We start from the raw sequence: 26,736 nt of genomic DNA, 5'->3' as shown, positions 1-26,736 counted from the left end.
AATCCTTAGGGTTGGAATTGTGTGAAGAAAGGGTTGAAATGAATTCTTGATACCTCAGACTAGACAATTTTCCAAAAAATCATCCCTGATCTTTAACCCTTTGGTCTCCATCATGACCTTCCCCTGTTACTCCTGGTACCTGCATCACTATTTATAGTAGCCCGAAGAAGAATATATCGATGATGAAACTACCAAACTACATATATCAGAAAAACCAGTTTATGAAGGAGTAAAAAAACTGCACACCTTCTTTATCTTTGATAGGAGAAAGGTAATAATTCTTAAAGATAGCAAAGATAAGATGCTTATGAACACTGTGCTAGTATTTTTTAATATAATTTCAACTCTAAGGAATTATTAGAGGAAAACTAAGATACGTGTGTAGCAAAGTAGGATCCAACACTCTTTTGATACAAAGGGCTGTCCCTTCTGGCCGCTACATGGCCCAAACCTACAGTGGGTGCATCAGGCCTTCTGAAGACTGCTATAGGGACCCTGTGAATTAAGTGATACAGGCAAATATTAAATAAGCCAATGAGACGTTAAGCAAGTGAAAATTGAAAATAAGGGAAACAATTGAGGGAAGTGGAAAATCCGTTGGATAAAGGAGGTTAAAACGTTTTTGAACAAAATGATTGAGATGCAAATGATTTTGAACAAAAGCCTCATCAAATTAGCGTTTACAGAGCACAAATTGACTTCAAAAATTCAATTTTCAAATCTACAAGATCAGCCTTAAACGTTTACTAATCGTAATTTTTGACTGAAATATTTTGATGGTAGATCAAAGACATCTCTTGTAGCTCATTTATGCAGCTTTTTCAAAACCGACAGAAATCAAGGGACACGTTTTGGTAGTTTCTTCATTGATGTGTGAAATTCCCTAGTTCTTTAAAGTTTTACAAGTTGTCACCACTTTATCGCTTTTTAGAGTTTTAGTTCACCAAAGAATCCATTCCAAGCACATAGTCATCTTTCATCCCTTTTTTGTTTATTTCTGCAATTTCATTCTTCTTTCGTGTAAAATGATTCTTACAGACAATAGGAGTCATTACAAGGCACAAACAGCAAATGATGGAGGTAGCTTTGCTACTAGCCCAGTGTCTGTCAGTGAACCCATGGGCTTCCTGAAGCAACATGGTAGTTAACTTTTTTCATGATTCTTTTGGTTGGTTGTTCACTTTTTATTGGCTCTTGTGATCATATTTGGTGATTTAACGGGCAAATTTTTGGGGCCTCATCGCCGCTTTGATACAAAAATATTGAAGTCAAAGCGTTACTTATTTTTATTTTTTTCCCCTGATGAAACGAGACCTTTTTTTGGTGCTGGGGCCTGGGATGGAGTTTCAGTGTGAAAGGCCGCTATATCATTCCGCTGTTCTATTAATTGATGTTGCTTACAATGAATGTCTTTATTTTATAAATGTATTAGAATTAACTTTTGTTATGTGTTGTGAAAGATGCCAACGAGAGTAAAAGCTATTGTAAGAACCATTCCTTTTCGAGGTTTTCTAGCGGGTGGAAAAAACAAGACTCATTGCTGGTAAGGCAAACTTAGCATTAGCAAATGGGTCTTTTTATGAAAGACGCACAGCCAAGTGAATGTATTACCTAAAAGAAGGATTGTACATAAATCACTATAATTCATCAAGAAAGTCCGAGAGCTGCTCCTTAGTGCACTATTTGCTTCGTTTGTAACACGCTTTTTCATATTTTCTGTGTCAACGGGCAGTTTTTCTTGGTGGTTGCCAATCAAATTTGCCTGTGAAAAGACACAAGAAAATCTAATCCAAACGAAAAACCTCGGGTACTGTCACAAACTTTCCTTGCATATAATTTCAATTGACTTGAAGCTTTTGTTTCGGCAATATAAAGAAATGAGAAAGATTAAATGTTTGGAAACAATTGAAATCATTTACGTGGACAAGTTAGCCAGACTGCTAGATTATTTGTGATTTGTGAGGTTTTTTGGGTCTCTCTCTAGGTAACCTGGTCACTGGCCACCTAGAAAAATTGTTCACGGATGCAGGACATCTAAAAAGAACAAGCTACAAACTACAAATTGAGCGTTTTAAAGAGTGGATTTAAGACTTTTTCAATGTGCCTATCGTAATTTTCTTAAAATTTTGTCTGTAGAGCTTTTACTCCCTTGGCTGTGTCTCTGGCAAGCAACAGATATATGGTAAGGTAAACCGCCCTTGGGATGAGCGTGAGGTAGCACTGGGTTGAGGCTACATAGCTTTGCCAATTTATTGTTTAAAAGCTGAATTATTGGTATTTTCGATGATCATGCTGGCTTAGCTTAATTTAGTGGACTATTTTTTGAAACAGCAAGCTGAATTATAGTTTATAGTAGAATAGACTTGTGTAGGACCGAGTGCTGCTCATAGCTCGTACGTAAACCTTGCACCTTTCCACTGCGTAGTTGTTCCTGATACAACAAATTTTCTAATGCGGCATGCATCCTGGGTTTCTTACCCATCATCTCATCGTTCAAGCTCCATGAATAGTCTAGATCGTATTTTATGTCTGCAACTAAACCAAATCCTCTACTGACAGCAGATTGCACACCCCGATTTGGCGATAGGCTGGGCTGGAGTTGTTCATCCCTTAATGAATGAATCCTGTACAATTAGACCCATGCACATCTCACTTTTTCCTTGCACTGTCATCAATAGATTGGAAATTTGTGGCATTAATTCGTCACCTTCCAGGCAAAGTATCACAAGCGCCATGCGACGTTTAAAAATTTCCGCCGCCATTATATTTTTTTACAGAGAAATTGTTCCACGAAGCTGTCCGAAAATTACACCGAATTTTCTTTGTGCTGCCGATAAAATTTAGTGAAATATTCGAACAGATTCAACCAACAATTTCTCAGTAAAAAAATAAAATGGTGGCGGAAATTTTTAAACGTCGCATGGCGCTTGTGATACTTTGCCTGGAAGGTGACGAATTATCATCACTACGAAGTAAAATGAATGACCGGAAAAATATATGTTATCCCAGTCATTTTAAATTTAGCTCCTGTGGTGCTTAAGTGTACCGCAAAAGGCGAAAATTATTGTCACCAAGGAATGTATTAGTGAAAGCGACTTTTTTGTGAAAATAATTTTTCGGTGCTATACTATGATCAGTATTCAAGAGGCTTCTTTAATTTTTACTGCCAGCCGTCTGTCGCTGTTTAATTCATCGTCGTACCTATGTCTATGAGGTGCTCAAAAAATAAAATGCACAACAGTGGACTAATTTTAATGATCTTAGTCCTGTATATATCTCCAGGACGTCACTGGCTAATGTTGAAAAATGTGTATCTCAGATCGCGACGTTTTAAGTTTTAGCTCATCTTCCAGGGAAAGCTAACCAACATTAACCATTGAAACTTTTTGTGAATTTCCTTCGCTCTTTCTCAAAAAATCACAAACACTGAGTACCCATACCTATGACATTTTTCCCAGACATTGAAAAATCTTAAAAACAAGAGTAAAGTTGGAATGTATCTTACTTTTCCACTTAGTCACCACCTCTATAATTGCATTTCTGTTTCTGAGTTGGTCTCATTTTCGTACATCCAAATGCTTGATCTTAACAGTTGAATCATGTTTTCGTTCAAGGAGCTGCATTTTGATGCATTTTTCAGGGATCTGGCATATTTTTTGAAGAAAGAGCCTTTATAATTACCACTTGCAGCAGGTTTTGAGCTTACAGCAGCCTAACATTTCTCAAATTTCAGTAATAAGGGACACCATAACCCACATTACTCCTGTTGGATAAGATCCATCAAATGAATGTTTGAGCACTTAGCAAGCCTCGTACATAGAGCTTGTTGTTGGTGATCAACCAGATGCTTTTCAACAAGTTTATTTTTTTGAAGTGATTATGGAGCTAAAGTAATGGAAAGACACTTTTAAGGAGATGACCCTCGTATTTTGATAGCTTGTCCATTTTTCAAATGATTTTTGCTTGATTCTCCAGGTTCATATGTCTCCTCTCTATATTAGAGTCTAATAAAAAATTTACCAATGCGCCTGTTGCACACAAGAGATATAGATAATGGATAAATTGGCGAAAAGTGAAACCACCTCAAAAATCATGTTCACAAAAGTTTGAAATTTGCCGTGCGCTGTGTAACACTTATTTTTGTAGTTCACATCGGTCATTTTCAATTTATCTCTGTTCAGCTTTCAACTAGGTTTGTCTGAAGAGAATTCTAAGAAAATTTAAGGTAAACAAACAATATACCAATCTGTTATCAATCTTGCTCAATCGAGTTCACAGTCATTTTAAAGCCATCTCATTTTGAGAAAGAAAGCATAAACAAATTTTTAAAATGACAGAAATCTCACTATAGAAAGATTAATAACCGTTTGCAAGATTGTTTTAATATTTAAGTTAGGTTTTACTATATTTCTTTCTGGGCAAATCTGGTGGTTGTTGATATTGAAAGAAAAAGTGCCTGTCGACACAGGAAATTTGGAAAAGTTTGATATGGGCTATGCAAATGAGGTGGTGTGTTATAAAGTGGGTGTCAAATTTTTTTGACGCACCCATTGTGATTTTTGTGTGTAAATGTATATGGTGAAAAATTCTATAAATTTATCTATATCTCTCATGTCCATAGACGTATTCTGTTTTTACTTCTGTTTTAAATTTTGCATGCTCTGAAATCTGATCATATATGAATGTTTTGATGTTAACTTTATTGAAAGCTTTTTGAGCTCGCTCAGTGGGAAAGACTTATCTTCATCTGAAATAAAATACTTCAGAGCATCATCTCCCATTGACTGAAGTATCAATTTAGCAAGCTATGAAAATTAAAAAGTGTAGAAAAGTAAAAAGCTATACCGCACTCTAAATTCAGATTTTTCCTACAAACTGTTTTTGTTGACAACCCTCTCAGCTTCACAAATTTTTGTTCGATTTTTTTCCTTTCTTTTAGTTCTTCCATTTATATAATGATGCAAAGAGTCATCGTTCACTACTGATATACAATGAAAATTACATTTTCGCTTCCTAAATAAATGCAAAAAAAATGGCCGTGAATTGGCACTAAAATTAGTTTTTAAACTTTTTGCACAGCTGCACTCCCTTAGTGCACAGCTGCTCAATCTCTAAATCTTTTGGATGAAGATAAAGTCATTCTCCCAAGACATTGCATCCAAGTGTTTGCTATGTTTTTGTTAATTATCTGATCATTTTCATTGCTTGAGTAATTGAGTGTGGCTTTTTATTGGTTGGTTAGCGCATTGTGTTGGTGGCGAAAATGTTGTAGTCCATCATCAGCGAACACTATCAGACCCTCTCTCCCCACTTCCTTCTCTCAACGCACGTAGAGCTAGCACGGGTAACGGTCCGAATTTGAAACGCACATCTGCATCCACCTTGAATAATAACAGTAGTATGTACACCATTTTTTTGCTTTTTTCATACAATCATGAATTTCTGCTCATAGTACTCTTTGTGATCACACTTATTAAAAGCACCGACAAAAGGCAAGTGTAGGTTTAGGAATCGAACTGAGGACCTTACCCAAAATTATTCATTTTTTACCTGAGCCTGATCTTTGAAATCTTTTTAGGATTGATAGAGAATTACTACCGAAGTTCAAAACGCCCAACATCACTGGAATCGGACAAAGCAGAAGGGTGGAGTGTGGGTCAACGTCATAATTTCAAATGAAGCATCTTTTAAATGGTTGATCAGTAAGAGATTATCTTTTTGAACTGATCAACGCCATGTTTTCATGATTCAAATTTTCAATTTTTTTGGTTTTTGGGCTGTAGCAAGTGATGGGTTGCATGAAGGAGAACAAAACCTGATTTTCCTAAATGTAGACCGTGCACAGTTTACACTAAGTCTAAGTTCATGGGAGGGAAACAATATGGTGCCTGCGCTTTAACCATAGGCGAGTTTTTGCCTTTTTATACCTTATTCTGTCATTCCCAAAGAACATTTGATAAAGGCAAAAAATGAAGACACACGAATTTTATGCCATGAAACTTGAAAAAAAACAACGTAAGTCCCTCAACAGTTTGTAGCAGAGGAATGATCGTGGTAGACAAATTTGAAGATCATGAGTTTTCATTTTATGTCAATAGAATCAGTCTATTTGAAATTTTAACCCACTAGGCACTGCTACCATACGTCGCATCTTGAATTTTCATTATTTACAAATTTAGGCTGCTTCTTAGTGCTCCTTGGACCTTACCTAAAATATTAAATCCAATTGTTAGTAAAAGTAGACTGTGAGAACTAGCAAACAAGCCGTGTTTCATTAGAGGGAAATAATGTGGAGGCGAGTTATGATTTCTTGAAGTTAAACTCCCAATGCTATCAATTTCAAAAAAATCGTTGGATGCCCTGCCCTCATTTCAAGTTTTTTTCAGATTTTCTTAGGAAAGACATAATAGAGTTTACAGAATGCCCCAAGTTGTAGCCTGTGGTTGGTGCAGGGGCCTTGGTGATTTGGAGACTCAAAATGTCATTTTTAGTTTTAATGTATACTTGTCTCCCTCTCTCACGCAACTGTGCAATTTTAGAGAATTTTACTAGAAATGATTGACCCTTCAAACATTTCGAAGATCAGGCTCAAGTCAAAAACGCCTAATTTTGGGTGAGGTCATGTAGTCATTATGTCATCTGACGCATTGATGATTTCAATAAAATCAACAGTGTCAGTTTACTGTCAAACTCTAAGCACTAACTTGAATATACTTTCTGAAATTCAAGTCAATATTAATTTTCCTTCAAGCAAAAAAAAAAAATTGTCGAAATATGAAGAATATATAATATAAATAATACTTACTTTTTTTAAACCTTTTGAGCCTTTACATTTCGGTTTTGTTTATTTGTTTCATAACATACACTGTGTATTAAAAGTCTTAGATTTTGTCACTGTATTAGTCTGTTATACTGATCAACGTTAGTATGTTTGTCCAAAAGATAGAATTTCACTCTAAGTAGATTTTTAGCGATGATCTCCAAAATAACTAATGTTTTTCTGGATCAGCTCTGTTGTGCTGAATAAATTTGAATTTTCCCCAAAAATTGAGTTTTCCTGGAGGAAATCCAACCTTCTCGAAAATTGGTGCATGGTAGAGAAAAAAAAAGGTCTTTTTAGATTCAGCAGCCAAAAGTGCAAAAGATCACATGCCTGAGAATATTTCCTCTTGTGTCTAATAAGGAGGTCTTGCAGGTCAAATACCCTCATCTGTACATGTACCATTGTACCACCATGTAAAGCTAATCTGATTGTTTCGTGTTAGAAAGGATGATCTGTGTGATGACCTAGCCCCAACGGACCTATTCCCACCTAATTTTTGCTGCCAAAGCAGGAAACTACATTAGCTTTTCCAGCACCAACCAGTTTTTTAGAAAATTGAAGCCTCCTCCAAAAACGTCTTTTTAGCTTTGATTACTCAGCCTTTTCTTTCAAAAAACCTGCTTTTCGTAAGGTGCTGGAAAAAAACTAAGTTGTATTTGGCTGAAGTGGCAAGATTTTGTTGGAAATCATTGCCCCAATAGATACTGGAGAAAAATTGTTGTGCATACCTTCTTGTACAAAACAATAGGATTAGCTTTATGTGGTGCTTTATGAATATTACATCCTGTCGGTATAATTGTCCAGCCTGCAGACTTCCTGTTTTTTTTCCTCCTTCGCGGAATGGCCACCTCCGTCGCCTAATCTATGGACTGGGCATAAATGTTGACCAGTCAAAGCACTGACCAATAAAAAATTGGAAAATTTTGCTAACAGGCTAGTCTTTATACACTAACGGCTAACCTGAAAACCCCAATGCCGGTGATAATACTGCTAATTTGTAGTTATTTCTTGCATGAATATTCGTACAGAATTCTGCCTTCACAACCTCACACAAGCTTAAGATTGTCCACAGTAGAGGAGAAAGAATGGTCTCCATTTCTCTAATGAATGAGCAACTTAAAAAATTGTTAGTGTTAGTGCACAGGAGAGGTCTTTCATACTGAATGCATATCAAAGTGAAGAATGAGCGAGTGTAGTGAGAAGGCCTGTGTCACAAGATTAGAAAGAAGTAAACTTTGTTTAGATGTTGCAATAAGTTTCTCCTGGGTCTCTTCGTCCGGGCAAAACTTCAATTTCTTGGGATAAATTGGGAAGGGGATAAGTTTCCCGTTTTATAAAACTTTAAAAAGTGATATTTCTGGAACAGTTTGAGTGGAATATTATTGTATAAGTCAAAAGTTATTCCCTGGAAGAGTGTCTCTGCCATTTTGATGGTTTTATATGTATAATTTATTGTAATCATAATGCAATTTTTTCAATTTTGTATTAATGACAAGTTTTCAGCCTTGCTTGTTGCTGCTTTTCCTAAAAAAAACATCGAAAAGAAAATTAGGATCCAAACTGGTGTCAAAAAGGGTTTTTATCCTGCCGGAGTAGCCATCAATTTTTGGATTTTTCATCAGATTTTTTTTCTTTTTCTTGAGAACACCTATAGTAGAATCTGAGATGGCTCACCGGGACATTTTCAAATTGGCATTGTTTGCAGGGGGTAGGGGAATGGCGGTAAGATTGGATTTTATCCAATATGCTACTAGAAAGGTCTGAACTATATTTTGACAAAGTCTGGAGTGTGAGAAAGTAGTAGTGCTAAAAGTGCAACGGACTTTTAGACCACACTGATTGCCCATTTTGATCAATTCCATCCCTGATTTGCAAATTCAGCAAGGAGAATGGTGTTTACAAGTTCGGGAGAACTGCCTTTAGCATTCTGTACATGCATAAGTGTTAAAACAGTAATCTAATCCTTGGGTGAGGTATAATATTTTGTGGAAGGAATATGGCCTTAATGTAATCAACACTTAAAACTTTTATAATGATTTTCTCAAGACAGTGTTTAGCCACTCACGCTATTTTTCCACCCGCTTTTTTATTCTCAGGAAGTCCCTCCTCCTTGTTTTTAACTGGAATCCTGGAGAAACTAACTTCAAACTAACAGGTTTCATTATTATATTGTCTGTTTTGTCTCTGCAAGGCTTGGTCAGATCCTCTTTCTTTTCTGTTTTATTTTATGCAGCCTATCTTGTTACAGACATGCGCGAACGATGTGACAGCATGCCATCCAGGGCACGGAGTAACACAGAGACATCTCAGTCACAAGGAGGGTCTCGAGCACATATGAATAGGCCTCACACTGTGTACACAAGAGGCTTATCTTATTCGCCTCCTGTGGCGTCAAGTCCTGTCAGGTTGGTGCATTTATTACTAGAGCTCCTTTATACCCGGAGTAGCGAAATGTGAAATCCATTTCTGATTAGCTCCTGTTTTTAAGTGTCACGGATATCACAAACGGGCAGAAAGATGCCACTTTTATTCAGTTGCAAAGATTATAAAGTGGAATGGATCATAGATATAAAGGCATGACAGAGAACGAGCAGAATTAGAGAATGAATGTAGGAAAGGAATCTAGGAGTGTCTTGACCAAAGATTTTGAAAAGCATTACTTCTTACGTAATCGCTCTGCCTATTTGTGACACCCAGGATCCAAAATTTCCCAACTCTGGATATAAAGAGACTGGATTTATTACCATGCAGAGCACATGTAAAAAAATAAACAGTCAAACTTATGGCTGTTGTCCATTATCCGTAACATATTTCTGCCGAAGAGCTCTTCACATACCGATAAGGTTTGTCATTTGTCGAAGAAAGTTTTCAAGAAAATCATGCTTTTTTCATCAATGTTGTTTTAGCCCTCAAAGTGGCGGCTGCTCAACAGATTCAGCTGGGTCATCATTGTCGATAGATGGTGATGGAGAACCATGGGGTGGTGATGACAGCACTGCAAATGAAAGCAGTTTAGTCTCAGGCGTTGGAACTGGCCGCTATTGTCATTCAATTACCCCCGATGAACCAGCCATCATGGAGGAAAATAGTGACGATTATGGACAGTGGAATGGTATGTTTTTTAAATTTTTCAGTTGTAGCTATTATTACTGTACTGCGCCTCTTTTGAAGCCAGCAACACAAGCTTGTTTTGTGTTCAGTGGTGGATTTCTGCATTTTGGGACCTAAAACTATTTAAAACTGAGGTGGACCTTGAAAGTTGAGGGCAAAAGAGAGGTGTGAGAGAGGACCAAGAAATATTGATTGAACTGAATCTGAAATCCATTTCAAAATACCATCCATCGCATTGATAGCCATCTACTATCAAAAAACGAAATACAATTTGCCTTTTAGTCTATTCTCTTGTACATGTTCAATGCAAGTTACGTCTTTACCAGGCCCAGGAGTCAGACAATTTTCGATCACTGTGATGTCAATTCTAAGCTTTAACACCTAGATCAGTAATATGTAGTGTTGCTCATTAGCAACGCAAAATCAGGGTTTATCTATCTGGGAAATGGGGATGAATCAAGGAGTTGGAATTAACTATGCAAAGTCAAGAAAAACTGAGTATATGAAAAGCAAAATTAGAGAATTGAGCAACAAGTTCTTCTCAACGGTATATGACCTTTTAGACACAAGCTAAAAAATTAATTCAGCTTATTGCAGCCAAATATTTCAAAGTATTTCAGTAAGCAATTATTGGTAGCACTTTGCATCAAAACTAAGTATAAACTCTTATGACACAGTGTTTATCTGTTAGTTTATTGTGATTCTTGGTTTTTCTATTCAGGAAAAATCGTCAAAAAAACCAGGGAATTTGAAACTTGTATTCATGTTTAAACTTTGTTATCAGCATTATTGCTGCATAATTACCAGCACCCTTTAAACTTTCGGAATGTTACTTGCTTTTGTGTATAAATCGTCAACTTGACTGTCCTTGGATGGAAAATTAACTGCTCTTTTTTGTGTTCAGGTGAAGATGCCAAATTAAACAATTACATGCCGATGAACAGATCAACTACTGGACACTTCAGTCTACAGATTCAGCCTGCCAGTAACTTAAGTAATGCCAGTTACCGCAAATATCCTCACTCCAACAGTAGTTTTAAATCTCATTCACCATCTCAGGTATGTTGTCTATCCTCAGGAAAATTCAGTTCACCTACGAAAGCTGAGTTGGTTGATTAATTCAGTGTGAATATTTTGGAGACCAAGGGTAATATTATTAATTAGATCAGGAATGAATACTGATTTACATTGATTTACTTTTCTACTTAAGACGGTTTTAAAGATTAATCTTTCGAATCTCAGCTAAAATTTTGTTTTATCCATCAACCATTCCTCCACTTAATCCTTTGAATAAGATGAATAAGGTTTCCTGAATAGCGTGAAGACTCGGTTGATTGAGGGTGACTCAAAAAGCAAGTGTAAATCAAATGGAGGCTACGTTTTGCACCAAGAACCGATATTCTTGGCTCATTCGTAAAAGCATCTGTCTGTTCGAGGAAACCGATGACACAAATGGATAGATTAACCAAAAAGTAAGCCTGGTCACAGGTTTGGTCTCGATTGTGGTTTTTATGACTCAACACAGATTGAGAAGAAAATGAAGGAGCTCTCTACTTTCTATCCTTCCAAACTATTTTTATCAAAGTTATAATGCCATTCAGTATTTTTAAATAAAAAATGTCCCATTATTCTTATCTGTAGTGTAATAACATCTATTTTAACTGTAACAATGGACATTTTTCCTGTTGCTGGAAAGTGTCAAGTATAAGTTTAATTTTGCTTCTTTTTGTGTTCTAGGGCTCGTTTAGTGACTCTCTAATTGCTAATGCTACATCCCCAGCAGAGCAGAGTGCTTACACACCGATGAGTCCTGGTGAGTTGGATTTTTTTTATTGTCTTGTTTACAAACTCTGATACAGATTGTTTTGAAAATCTTACACCACTCTGATAATTATTTTTATAATTTGGTTATGTGATTGAAACTTTGAGGGTAATCCTAGGTTAAAAAGAACTATTTTTTGGCTCTCCCAAGTTTTTAAAGGTCTCCATGGGGAGGGGCCCAGACCCTAAAAGCTCTCAAAGGTTAGGTCGTAATGAAAAGGATTATCTATACAACAGTGAGAGTCTATATCTTTTTCTAAATTTGTTCCTTTCTGTTTTTAGGAGAAAGTCAAGATACTATTGATAGCTATGTTCCAATGGCACCAACCTTTGGTGATGATGGCTATGTTAATATGAATTCGAACCCAAACAAAAAAAGAGGTATGAAAGTCAACCATCTATTTAATTGGTATTGTTTATTAACTCTTAGATCTACTATACAGGTTTGCATGAAGAATGTTTTGATGCAACGCTGAAGGTTGATAGAAGACTCCTTGTAACTTTTAGCGCTGAATTCAACAATGACTGTAGTCACCCCCCCCCCCCCCCCTATTAGTGTATTTTCCGAAGGAAAGATACGCTATTTGCTGCCTTCAGCCTAAATTGCTGGTCAAATTCAGAAAATGTTCTAGTAATTTCAGTGGATTGGTCAGTCAACAGTGTGCCCCGCACAATCACCCTTTGGCAAAAGTATCAGAAATGTCATTTGTACTGAAGCATTTTGTCTCCAAACTTCTCAAATTTTTACAGAGAAATAGATAAACAGAATCCCTTGAGAATTTTACCTCATATTTCTTTTTTCATAGAGATTAATCCCTGAAATTTTCATGAAAGTATTTTAAAAAATTCAACAGAAAAAATCAAAACAATATTGAGAAGTCCGGCAAAGAAACGTCTGACTGCAAATGGTGCCTGTGATACTTTGAAGGTGACAATTTGTCATGGTCTATCACCATAATAAGATTATTAGTGAAAGTATTTGCAAGTCAAAAGTATCTCAAAGGTTTAGTAAGTTATTTTTGTTGTTTTGTGATTTTTACAGGCGGCTCTCACTCACTGGCAGGGAGCACAACCTCTATTACATCAGGAACGCCTTCAACGGATCTTCGTTTTTCAGAGTATCATCTTGACAAAGTTAAGTCTTATTTCTCCCCCATGGAAGATGATCATGAAGAACAAAGACCAACTAGAGCTTATTCAATCGGTTCAAGACCTGAGAAATTTAAGAATAAAAATGCCAGGTAATGCTCTTAAGTGTTCTATTTTTTTTTCTTAAGGCACTAATTGCAAAAAAGACAAATGTCAAGTTTTTGAGTTTCGAGAAAAACTTCTCCAAGTTTTTCAAACCTTGCATGTTGATGCTATTCAGACCAAAAAGATGTAGCGCTTGGAGTTTACACACAAAAACTCACTAGTTTCTGTTGGTAAAACTTTCCTTACAAATTTAACTCATTGACTGCCACGGTGCTTCAATGCTTATTTTTTTGGCGGGGCCACAGAAACACATGATAACACCTCTTAGAAATTCAAAAGCTCATTTCTCCGCGAAAAATTCATCCAAGAATCAAGATTCTAAAATTTTGTACACACACTATGACTGTTTGAAGATCGTAATGAACCGTCATTCAAGCTGTTAAGTTTACATCCATCCCTTTAACATGCACCACCTTCTTTGTTTGAAGTTTGTAAGTTAACTTCCCCCTTGAGACTCCATGAAATTTAGAAATATATCAAGAATTGTTAACTAGAAATAACTTTAAATTCAAGTAGTTGTATTTGATAAAATAGCATCAAAAACATGATGTAGAATGGGAGCAGTTCATGTATTTTTCTTGATGGTGTCCAACGATGTAACAAATGTTGATGTCAAATGTTCGTCTTCTTAATTCAGCTTAGTTTCCAAAAGCTTTGTTAATGATTGTTCTTTGAAGAGCTGTGTTATTTGCCAAGAACTGAGAGTTATCTCATTCATGATTTTTGTTTTTCAGGATGGAACACGTAGAAAAAAGTGACAATTCACGCGTTCGAGCTTTTTCTGTAGGGAGTAGGCCGAATATTCGTCCTAATATCCCAAAGAAGCCTCCTGCTTTTGTGTCCTCTTCCCTTTCAAGTATGGAACAGAGTGATGATCTGATGGAAATCGATTTTAGTCAAAATAACAAGAAAAATAAGAAAAAGAAATCGTACGAACATCTCATAGTTCCATCAGTTATGTCGTCATCTGCATCATCCTACTCTACAGCCGAAGGGAGTTTAATGGACATATCCCCTCGTTGCTCTCCGAAACTTGGAATTAGTTGTGCTATGAAAACTGGTTCGCCAGATTTGGCGCCATCGCCGCCGCGTGCTTCCTTTACCAAAAATTACATCGGGAGATCACCACCGAAAAGTGCTCACCACTCTCATTCATTACTTGACCACCATTTGCCTCGACTCTCCCCACCTGGCCACAGCTACTATATCTCGCCAACACTTCACAAAGTCAGTGAAGCTCCAGTCGGCTATGTAGACATGTGTCCCGGTGCTGGTGGTGAGCTGCTCCTGGCTGCTTCGCCTCCACGACATGCTTCGAACCTAACGCAAGGAGACTCAAATACCAGCAGCTACGTTGATATGAAGCCTGGAGCGGAGCAGCCGCGCGTATCCAAAAAGGAACTTAATCCAAGGCCTCAAAACTTTCCAACCATTAAGCCTGCTTTGCTTAGCACCATCGGTAAAGTTCCTCATGTGACCAAATGGGATACGAAACCAGATGCACCAGCTGATGAAAGTAAGGTGAATGATTACATGGAAATGGATATGAAGAAAAATCCAACAGCAGAGGATAATAACAACAAGAATGCTGGATTAAGTGTTGTCCTAACTGACACTGGAGATGCAAAGCAAGCCTCACAAGGATATGTGGAGATGAACTGGAATGCCTCTTCAAAAGTCAGTTCTGAGAAGTTAAGTTCTAGCATAGAAAACCAAGATTACATCAATATGAATCTAGGCCAAGAAAGGAAAAAAGACACGAAGACACGTAAAACCTTGAATAAAGGCAGATATAGCTCTCAACCAATTTCTATCAAAGGCTCGTCCGCTAATGATTCAGTCACTAGTCCAGTATCAGTAATATCAAGGAAGCTTTCAACTGGTGCCTCGCCAAAAATCCCATCATTCCTCCCAGTTGGATTCCGGGCATCAATGACTCGCTGGGACAGCAAAGAAAGCTCATCTAGTAGTAGTGGAGTCAACACTCCTACAAACTCAAATTCAACTATGTTTCCTTTAATATTAAGTTGCCCAACATCTCCCTCGCAAGAAAATTATGAAATGTGTCCAAAAATTCCTGTGGATGCAACCAGCGGCACTGTCAAAATATCATATCCAACAAATGCCAGCATAGCTGCTGCGAACAGCAATGCCAGTAAGTCTCTAGAAAGTGTTCAAGAGGTGGAAAATACTTCGGACTATGTTAATTACAACCCAAAAACTTCTAAACTTGAAGATAATAGCAATTACACTGTGATGAAATCTAGGAAGATGCCAGCGTCGATGAGCCGCAAATCATCTGTGCCGGCAAATTTAGGAACCAGTTCAAAGATTAGAATGATAGACAAATTACAAAAAAGCCTAACTTGTTTATCACTAAGCAGCTCACTGACAAGTAGTACCTCAAGTGGTAGCAATACAAAAAACAGTGTAAATGCAACTAGTGTTAGTAATTGTAGTAATAGTATAACTAGTAATGTTAGTAGTAATGCAAGTGATAGCAGTTGTAACTATTGTGCTATTAGTGCAAATAATGCCAATACTCCTCAGAATCTAACTAAAGTTCCTAGTGTTGCTATGACATATGATAATATTTCTTCCTCTCTTAATACTGCCACAACGAAGAGTGCGGTAAGCTTAGCAGCAAAATTATCAGAAACCTCTTCATCAGTTCCTGCTCCTTCTCAGTCGTTAGCCTCGTCAAACGCAAATGAGACTTTGAAGGGTGAAGACAAGTCTGAGCTATCAAGACAAACGTCATCAAGCGGGAGCTGTAGTGATGCCTCCATTGTTTCGTCTACTCCTTTCTTTGGATCCATCAAACCACCCACTGTTAGGTAAGGACACTACTTGCTTGTTATTCTTCTCTTATTTGTATCATGTAAAGTATACAGAATCAAAACCTTCCAATAACTACCTATTTTTAGGCTGTCAATTCTATTGAGACAAGGTAATGATCACTAATGAAACACCATGGTTACACAAAACCCTGGGAAAAATTGAAGTATGAGTGCAGAATTGGTTTCCAAATTATAGATGGGAAGCGAGCAAAGGGGTCGAAATCCCTTCTAATTTTTTGCAGGTTATTGTTCAATTGATGTAGCCATAGAGTTTCAATTGCTATGACATACACATGTTGTGCATATTGCTTTAATGTATTTTCACATGCAGACTTAATTTTTCAAGTTTACCAATCCATAAAATGATTTGTCATGTTGAGTTTTTGTTGTATTCTGGAATTGAATCAAGTTATTTTCTGTTTACGAAAATGAACCTGATATGATTGAAGCATGTGTTTTCCTGCAGACTTTACTCTTTTTGTCGTAAAAAAGTAATAAAATAGACTAATACAAAGCAATTACTTTGTGCTATTCCTTTAGAAAAAAGCATATATTTTCTGAAAGTAATGTATATTTTAAGATAAAATGCATGAATTCTTCATTTTTTAAGTAGAGGAATAACGACCCCTTGTCAAAAACAAATTTTTGCCCTCTGAATATTTTTTGAAAAAAGTTTATTTATTTTCTGCAAAGGATATCTGTACCCTAACTTTACTCCTTTATCTCATTTGGTAATTTTGTGACTTTTTTCCAGTCATGAGAAAGAAATTCAATATGCAACTTTAGACTTACCGCGTTCAGATTCTGAAGAAGGCATTGGAAAGTCGGAAAATGGATCAAAAAGTTCATCCGATCAGTCAGCAAACCAAACAACTTATACAGAAATTGACTTCTCCAAGTCAGCGTCTGCTTCAGGTGCTTCCACGGATTCCAATCAAAGACGTTAATCCAAGTATGTAGGATCATCTGTGAAATGAAGGCATGGACATAGTAAAAATAAAAAAAAAAAACCTGTGACTAGATTATGATAACTAAAATAATAAACACATTTTGTTAGTGTTGATAGAGGAGTATTGATAAGGCTGATTATGTCTCTTGATTTGGATTTTTAGCAGACTGCATTTATTTTGTAGAGATAGATTGGTTCTTACCCTACGCATGCAACATAAATAGTGCACAGTTAAACTTGGGTCTGAGGAGGAAACAATAAGATTGAATCGCTCACTTTTTGCATTTCTGGAGTTTCATTAATTTTTTATTGAAATTAATTTTGTATTTATGGCGTACAGTAGAATTTTGAATCATTGGATCACTGGGGGCAAGCAAAAGAATTTGTTAAATTCTAGAACCCATTAATTCAATTATATAGTTTTTGGCAAAGCTATGCAAAAATCTGTAAAGTAAAACTTCATGTAGGAAAACTTAAAAAATTCATTTTTCTCCTCATGGAAAAGTGAGGTTGATAAATAAAAGTTGGTTTGAGAAGAGGAGTAATACAGATGGTTATGATGCTTGCTGTCCTACCAACTAAGTACAAATTTTGATTCCCTGCAATTTTCGTCAGGTATACTTTGAGTATACATGCTCATTTCATTAGCGATCATTACTCGACAATTTTGGTAGTATTATCGGTTAGGTGAAAAATTAAACTACTGGTAATTCTCTCATTATCGTGCCATATAAATCAGACACCAATCGGCAACATTACTGACTTAACTGTAGATGCTGTTACTGAGGTATTTCATGGCTATTACTCTCATACGATTATGCCAACAGGCAGGGTATGTGAGGAATTGACTTTTGGAGAAAATCGACAAAAGACTATGTGTCCTTATGATTGAATAACGGTTTTAATGGTGTGTACACATAAGATCTGTCAATATGAGAGACGGTTTCACTGCTACATCACAAATATTAGACAGAAATTTATACCGACAAAACTATCAAACTTGACAGTAATGCCATTGTCCACTTTAAAAGTTGTTTATGGGCAAGTTAACTATCACTGAATACTTTATCAATTTTAATGATAAGCATTCAATTTCTTAGGGGTGACAAAGCTGAAGAACCAACCTCTCACACTAATCAGTACACATGAAATCTGTACATTCTGAACTGATACACCATTATTTTTACACACAAGTGTCTTCCGTAACATAACATAGCCTACTTACTAAACAGATCATCTGAGAGAGCCCTCTAGCATAAGGAAAACAGTGATGGACACAGCATGAACTCTCCTCTGATCGGCTTGTCTGACTCATAATACTGTGTGTTCCAGAGCACCCGTCCAGTATCTTATTCCAGGAAACGGCCGAAAATTGAGCTTCGACTCTTCAGGACAAAAATTTAGAGGGGAAAATCGACCCTAAAGAATTCAATGAAAAATATTTTCAGCCCCCCTAAATCGCATTTTGGGGGGCTTTTAAGAAGGGTGCCCCCCGTTTCTCGCATATTTCAAGTAAAAAGGGTATGTTTTGAGTTAAGCGTTATATTCTATGGATAAAAATAAGAACTTTTCGCTCTCTGCATTTTTTCCCAAGACCCCCATTTCTTGGAGTTACGGGGCATTTTGTGGACACATTCTAATCAGACACTGTAGGCGTTTAAATTATCCGATTTTCAAAATCTGAAAGTCTTTTGAGAGAAGAGGTCAATACCTTTTTATTGATGTGCCGCATGACCCCTGTTGATCCAAAATTATGGGGGCCTTAACCCCCAAAAATTTTGGGGCTTTGGAAAATTTCAAATAGCAAGGGTATGTTTTGACTTCAGATTTGGATTCAATGCGAAAAGTTACATGGAATTCATATGGCGCATAGCCTATTCGATCCAATTTTTTTTGCCCTTTTTTTCCCTCCAAAAATACACGGATTCTTAAGGGAAAATGGGGTTCTAAAGTAATTTGGAGCAAATAGGCCGTGCACCATTATCAATTCTACGTAACTTTTCGCGTTGAATCCAAATCTGAAGTTGAAACATGCCCTTGCCATTTGAAATTTTCCAAAGCCCCAAAATTTTCTGGGGGTCGTGGCCCCCATAATTGAATCGGTTTCTGTTAGACGGGCGTAATTCCAAAAGCTCATGAGCCCTAGCTTTCGTTAATCACGAAGGACGCTGGGGCTTATGAGTTTTTGGACTTACGCCCGTCTAACAGAAACCAATTCAATTTTGGATCAACAAGGGTCATGTGACACATCAATAAAAAGTTATTGACCTCTTCTCTCAGAAGACTTTCAGATTTTGAAAATCGGATAATTTTAACGCCTACAGTGTCTGATTAAAATATGTCCAAAAAATGCCCCAAAATCCACAAGAGAGAGAGAGAGAGAGAGAGAGAGAGAAAAAATGCAGAGAAATGCGGTTTGGGGGGCTAATAATATTTTCATTGAATTCTTTGGGGTTGATTTACCCCTAAAAGTTTTTGCCCTGAAGTTCAATTCTCGGCCGTTTCTGAGAGAAAGATAGTGAACGAGTGTTCTGGAACACCCAGTATATATATCACAGGCTTGTGATCTATGTAGAGCGTTTGCATTAGGGGGGGCTGTATGTAATTTTTTTTTATATCCAAAAACCCTTAAGTTGTCCATAGTTAGCAAAAGAGCGAAAAATAATTCCAAGTCATAACTCCTTCATTTTCATTGAAAATATGGGAGTTGCTGTTCAGAGAGCTGAGTTTTTTAGTTTTTCACTATAAAATTTCTCCAAATGTCCAGGTAGGTCAAAACTTTCATTTACTAAGATATTCAGGTATTTTGAGTCATGGAATTGATTTTTAAAAAATGAAAAAAATTGATATATCTAGCATATTTAATATCAATTTTTGTGATATTTCATGTCAGAAACATTCATTTTTCGGTAAATTTCACACCTGTACTGACCTCTTGAGAGACTTTCAAGACCTATTTTACTGAAATGACCTTTAGATTGAGTCAATTTCCAGAACTCACCTCAAGGAAGCGGCTGCTAATTGAGTCCCACATGTGCCTCTCTAATCTTTCTTCCCTCTAGGCATGTTTGATTACTCTACTTGAGTAATAGGAATCATTTCACACCAAGTGGGGATCATTTTACGTAATGTGGCTTTTTCTAGTCAAACTGACACAAGAAACATCATGTAACTGCAAAGTTTTCAAAGATCTTTTTCGAATTGTCTTGACGTTGCCTCTCAGATGATGGTATTACGTCCTGGGCTTCAAATTTTGCTTGAGTGAAACCGTCCCTTCGCTTTTCACCACAAACTGATTTAAAGGCTTCATTCACAAGTTTGACACACCTTCCAACATTTTGTGTCCGCCGCGGAAATTTGCAGTTCGCTGTTTCTTTAATTTCTGTTGGTAATTTGTTGAACATGTTTTGACCCTCAGCCACCATGGAATTTTATCTGCTGTGTCTCTTGTCTTTTGTTCTCACCTCCTTTTTATTCCTAGTGTTGTAATGGTGTACGTCTTCATTTTTTAATGATTTATATTTTATGTTAGAATATTTCATGATTAAACTCAAACTTTTAAGTGCTGGAACTGCTATTGATTTGTTCTCCCAAAAAATATCTCTACATGATGCATCTTTATCCAGATTATTATTCATAATTCTAATTGCTTTTTAGCTAAACGCGAAAAACTCTATGAAGATCCCCAATTTTGCAATGACACCATAATAATCTGAAAACATTAATTTACAAGTTCGAAGAACAATGCATAACTATGATATCTTTAAGAATTGCTTACTTCTTGATTAGTGTGGTTAGTCATAGATGTTATATTTGCGGAAACTTCTGATATTTTCGAAGAACTCAAATCTAAATTTAGAGTCGGAGTCTGAATAGGTTTTGTTCCCAGATTCTTTGTCCTATCCTTTGGACAGAATGAGAGATGAGGCTCAAAATATTCAATTTACAAACTTTAATCATGTATCTCCAGATGAAGATGGTGCTGTTAAGTTCCTTAATCTATATGAGGCCATCTGTATGGTTTTCGCACTTTACTTGACAGTCTGACTGGAAACCTAAATACCTTTACACTTAACAGGAGTAATAATTAGATCTTAATTCATGGACCTCATCCCTCAGCCTGTCAGACAACATTGGCGGGTCTAGCGAATTTACAACATTGTCTTTTCTCCATCGAAACCTATAGAAATGTATAGATTCTTGGAGGGGCCAAGTGCTCCGATAAGAATCGATTATTTAGCATAGGTTTAAATAGAGGCAATCTGGGGTTGCAAAATTGCTGGATCCGTCTCTGTCAGACTACATTATAAATCCAGTTTTTTCCATGTTAATTCTACTCCATCAGTTCCATAAATTTTACATTTTTCAGCAAATAAGTTTAGTATCATGTACTCTTGAATTTCCAATTCCTCAATACTATTATGTCTAATTAGCAATTCGGCACCGGCATCATTTAGGAGGACTAAAACAATATTTGTGCGGTGTTAAAAAGTTTGCTGCTGCTTATGTAGTCTCTCACATTATTCATGAAATTTTATGATGAGAAGCAGACCCTAGGATAGATCCTTGAGGCACACCATACTTTTTTGGTTCTCCGAACGATTTGACCAATCCTCCTTTTTCTCTGAGTGTAATAAATTGCTTCCTGCTTACATTTGTGGTTGCTTCTAAACTATGCAAAAGGCATTTCAGCTGCTGCAACGCCAATGGTCTCATCAGTAGCTCTGCAAACTTTGAAGCAAAGAATTATGAACTCCTATGTTGATAGCACATCTAACTGCCTTGTAGATTTAATTTTATAATCAAGAGGAAAATTCTGTATGGTAATGATGGTGTTCCCCATATCAGTGCATGTACAGAAAATTCCTGCGGAGAAGTTTGACGGCAAAATACCTTATGGAGAGCACAAAGCGCCGCTCGTGACATTAACTCTCGTGAGAGTTGAACAATTAATGGATCCGAGGCTTCACTCCACTACCCCTCATGGTCGTCCGTTGGCACCTTTTGTAATCTTATCGCTCCAAAGCACACTTTATCCTCGAGGGTAGTAATTGAAACTTGCACAAAAATAGTTACTGATACTCTTCTACAAAGAACTTGTCATGCACTGTTTTGATGAGACGAACTCTAATTCAATTATGAACGTATTTATGCTGAAAGGAACTATGTCTCACACAAACCCTATGTACATAGTTCCTTTTAGCATCAATACGTCCTTATGACCTAAGGAGAGACCCCTTTTAAGAATGAGACTTGCTTTTGTGAGTAATCTTGCCGAAAAAATCGGTTGATTGAATCAGCATCTCAGTAAAATTATCATTTTCCCCTATTGTGAAATATACCATTAAATTAACATTTCCAGTGTAAAATATCGCAGAAATCTATGTTGGACATTTTTCTATCAAGGATCAATTCCATGACTCGGAATACCTAGATATATCTTAGAAAGTGAATGTTTTGCCTTTGGCGCTGATGCCGAGAGCAATTTTATTGTATGAATATTCAGAAAGTTGAAAAATTTAGCCCCCTTAAACTGCAAATTCCATGATTTCTGTAAAGATGGAGGAGTTATATGACTTGGGATTTAACTATATAGACTCCTCTTGACACCTTTAAGCTGCAGAAGTTTTCGGTTTTTAAAAAAATCCATTCAGCTCAACCCAGTGTTCATTTGAGCTCGGTTAATGTGTTGGTGAAAGATGGTGTGACTCGTGGGTTTTTCTTCTCAAGGTTCGTTAGTAGGTATGTAGTGACAGAAGAAGCTATTTTCGTATTAAGACACGGAGAAAGAAGGGCTGCAAGTGATAATAGAAGGTCCCGAAAGTTCGGAAGGTTGTAGCATGAAGTTTGAAAAGACGAGTACATAGATTCATGAATTGTTAGTTAGTTTAGAGTTGAGGAAAACCTTTGTAACAAGCTCATGAGGCTTTCAGGGTGCACACTGTCTAATCCAGGAGGGCTACAGCTTCCGGATTTGGGAGGAGTGAACTCGAGACTCTGTCAGCCAGGGATACAATAATTGTTCATTTGCGCTAGACATAGCCAAATGAACTAAGCTCCTTTCGTCCCTTAGTGACTCTAGACCCTAAAATCTGGGTCTTTGTTGAAGGACACAAAATCTCTGGACTCAGTTTCTCATTGCTGAAAGAATTGGTATGCCACTTATTCTGAAGAGTAAAAATGAAAATAACACATCAAATATATTCAGGAATGAAACTTTCCACCATTGATCAAATTATTATGTTCTATGGAAATTTTAATCTCGTGTTGGAATTAATCGCTTGATTTGGGATGTCTGTGGTAGAGGGACTCGATGATTTTACTTGTTATTTCACAAAAAAAGAAAAGAAGGTGTTGAATCTTAGTCAACAGCTTAATCAATCATACTAAAATAAATGATAAATTATTATTAATAGATAGTTAATGACATTTTATTGAGGCACTGGGAACTGCTGGTAATCTCTTTTTCATGTAGTACACAGATTCGAACATTGAATTGCCATGAAAATGCAATAGGAGGCATATTTCAAGATTGTTGTTTATAAATTTAATTCAGAATGCAATTTTGAACAAGATGAAAACAAGATATGCTTCAAAGAAACAATTTCAAGGGTATTATATAGCTGTTGAAAACAGCATGTTTCAGAAAATAAGAAGTCGTTTGATTTAACCAAGATCCCTTTTACAGGGATTGAGGGATCAATTCATCATGTCAGAAAGTCATACATTTGGATGTGACAAATTAAGGGTCTACCGGATAAGGATTGAAATGAGACTCCTGTTGTTGAAAGTGTTGATGTAATTTTTGCAATTTAGCTCACCATGAAACTTTCCCAATTTAACAATTGAGAATCTACAGTGGATCTAATAATGTCCTTCATTGCAAATAATTTCCTCATGCTACAACACTGTCTCTGCAGAAGTTGGAGTTTAGCAAAATCGGTCTGTAGTTCAAATTAAAGTGTCTGATGATTTATGCTCACTAAGTTTTTAACTTTTAAACCCACCTGTTGTTAATTTATCCATGTTATTTAAATATTTTTTGTAGATCATGATTTCAGAAAAGTTTGTAGTCGATGGAGTTGTTAAATTTTTTCCTGTTTCCTTCGCCTTTATTTAGGGGAATTTGAAGTCAAGAACTCAGACTTCTCAAGTTTTTTTTTCGTTTTTTCCTCTCCTTCCAAATCATACTTACAAAATGTTGTATACCTTCTTTGAAAATTTCATAAGAGGATTTTAGATTCTGTTCAATATAGTTTTTACAACTTCATTACTTGATTTTAAAGCTTCTGTTCTCTTTCCGTTAAAAACCATTGATGTCTCAAGATATGTCTCCTGCAAACATGCATGGCCAAATGAATGAAATAAGCGATAATTAAGTTCAGCAAATTCCATCAAAATCCATGTATCCAAGCGTAATCGAGCAATCTTGATATATCCACTCAAAATTTTAATTTTCAGCAAGTCATCCTTTCTCAACTTCAATTTGTTCTGCCAGAGTGTGATTTGGTTTGCTGGCATAATTGAATTTAATTGCCAACTATCAAGTAATCATTTACAAAAAGGAATCCAGTGCGCAAAATGTCTATTTGGACGTATTTCCGTCAAACGGAACTATGTGAATTAAGACATGAGCCCTGAGACCTATAAGAACATATGCATTACACGGCTCACGTCACAATGCACGTAGTTCCGTTTGATAGAAATACGTCCTTTTAAATTTTACTATCGTGCAAAAAAGCATTGAATCTTCATACCTTGACTGAATTTCCACTTGTTATTTTGTTTTTCTTACGTTTAATCCTTCATGGCGTGAATTAATTATGGGTTACTGAGTTGGGACAACGGAGTCTATGTCGTAGTTTTCCCAGAAAAATACCGAGAGCCCCATATTTGTTTCCCCTCAAAATTTGAAAATGTTGAAAAATTTTTTCAGAAAAGAAGGCATTGACACGACTTTATATAATCTTACCTCAGTCCTGAATAGGTATTCTTGGGGAATGACAGTAACACAACGAGGTGGAATTACCTTTCAAATACATCCATCGTGCAATAAAATTAGCGTGAAATCGAATTTTTGAAAAATGGAACAGTGCATTGTTTTGAACTTAAAATGAAGTAAAGTATTGTTATTCAACTCAACATCATGCCATGAAGGGTTCATGTAGCTGTAGCGTAGGTAGAAAACAATGGCCTCTCAGCTTTTATCCTCTCATTTCAAGATGAGACAACGCGACAGTTTTCATTATGATATCAAAAACCTCCTAGGAAGACTTTCAAGCGAATTAAGGAGTCAAATTAATCAGCATTAATTCAGTCCAACCTTACCTCGAGTTGGGTAACAGTTGGTTGTGACAACACGAAAAAAATCACAATTAACTGGTAATTTTGTCTAGACAGATAGGTAACTCCAAGACTGAAAAAAGTGTGGAGGGCAAGATTCTAAGATGAGTCATTCATAATGAAGACTTTAAGACTTTAAAGATCAATTAGCATCTACCTAAAATATGCAGTGAGCCATATCGAAGCAGGGGTTGTGATAGGATCAGCGATCATGAAAAGGCCAGTAAATAACGATGGACTGTGTGACATAGAATGAGGTCTACTCCTCTTAATTTTTTTAATTTTGGTTGTACTAGCCAAGAGACCATCAAATCTTGCCAAAGTAAAAAAGCAGGTCCTCCAGTGTTTTCTCAATGTAAAGAGATGTCTTCCTCCTTATCCCAGTTTTAGGTAGGATGAGCTTCATCAAATTTTAAAGCTGACACATTTCAAAAAAAAAAAAAATTGCTCAAAGTAGTCAGCCAAACCCAGGAAGATTTGCTCTGCCGCTAAGTGTTTCTCACTGTTTCGGTACAAGCAAAACGTCAAGCACAGTAAAATTGCTCAAAAAATCATTCATACAGAGTAATAACGCTTGCCTCTGCTGGGGCGTCCAAAACAAGATTGAACGGAATTTGTCGTGAGTGCGAATTTATTACTAGTCTTTAACCCAATACATCATGGATGGAAGGTGACTGAAACAACACACAAACGATCATGTCAGTGGAATGAGTTGTTCATTTTGCATAATTTGTCTCGTTTAGGTAAGTACTTACTTTAATTATAATTTGAATATTTCATTTTGTATTTTAATAAGATTCTAATCGTTATAAAAAGATGTTAATGTAACACGGAAAAAAAAAAATTGCTGATTCAACAATTCAATTGCTAAAAACAGTGAGTGCAATGTTTCAACACAGATTTTACAAAAAAAAAAAATGCTACTTTAACCACCCCCGTGGTTAAATTAGTTTACAATGTGGTTAAAGTAGCATTTTTTTGTTGTAAAATCTGCGTTGAAACATTGCACTCACTGTTTTTAGCAATTGAATTGTTGAATCAGCAATTTTTTTTTCCGTGAAGTAATATTTTTTTGAGCACTCTTCTAATTCTTCTTTCCATCCGAAAAATAATTCCCCAACTCTGCTTTTGTTGAATGATACAAACACTTCATTTAGCTTTTGCAAGCTTTAAGCATTCCATATTGACAAGCATTGATTCGATCCTAATAATCATGAATGAATCTGTTCATCCGACAACAATATAAATATGAGGCGAATAGATGGAAAATGTTAAATTGAAGGTTAATATAATTTAGTCATTTCTTGACAACAACTTGCATCCTACTAGAGCTATTGTATATGGAGAGAATAAGATCATTTAGTTCATTTTAGCAGAGGATAGCCATGCCGCTTTTCAATTAGACTGGAAGAGTGCAAGGTTTAAGCTGTCATGGAGCTTTCACGACTTTAGGTAAAAAAATGGTTCTGTTCAGTCGATTTGCTCTAAAAGTGCATCAACCCTCCCTTTCTGTATCAATGCAATTAAAAATGGCTTTCTTGAAATAAGCATGCTACTTTGACTCAATTGGTTTGCCCCGACGGTTTAAATTTACA

General features: G+C 36.4%; 1 protein-coding gene across 5 annotated transcripts in view; it reads left to right on the top strand.

The window, feature by feature from the left end:
- The window catches only part of chico (insulin receptor substrate 1 chico), a 37,731-nt gene extending 13,859 nt beyond the window's left edge, over positions 1–23,872 (top strand). For 2 of the 5 annotated variants that reach the window (XM_019046442.2, XM_019046443.2), the window contains exons 9-18: positions 1,039–1,140; positions 5,243–5,398; positions 9,072–9,228; positions 9,730–9,935; positions 10,839–10,993; positions 11,672–11,747; positions 12,038–12,136; positions 12,798–12,996; positions 13,744–15,846; positions 16,604–23,872. In XM_019046442.2, the coding sequence (XP_018901987.2) occupies positions 1,039–1,140; positions 5,243–5,398; positions 9,072–9,228; positions 9,730–9,935; positions 10,839–10,993; positions 11,672–11,747; positions 12,038–12,136; positions 12,798–12,996; positions 13,744–15,846; positions 16,604–16,796 (3,446 nt within the window). In that variant the 3' untranslated portion in view covers positions 16,797–23,872. The remainder of the gene's footprint in view (positions 1–1,038; positions 1,141–5,242; positions 5,399–9,071; positions 9,229–9,729; positions 9,936–10,838; positions 10,994–11,671; positions 11,748–12,037; positions 12,137–12,797; positions 12,997–13,743; positions 15,847–16,603) is intronic. The other 3 variants (XM_019046445.2, XM_019046444.2, XM_019046446.2) reach the window with 3 other exon arrangements.
- Positions 23,873–26,736: the final 2,864 nt, after the last annotated feature.

This window comes from Bemisia tabaci, chromosome 2, assembly GCF_918797505.1.
Source record: "Bemisia tabaci chromosome 2, PGI_BMITA_v3".
NCBI lineage: Eukaryota > Metazoa > Arthropoda > Insecta > Hemiptera > Aleyrodidae > Bemisia > Bemisia tabaci.
Note: the sequence above shows the minus strand (reverse complement) of the source record. Positions and strands in the feature narration are given on the sequence as shown.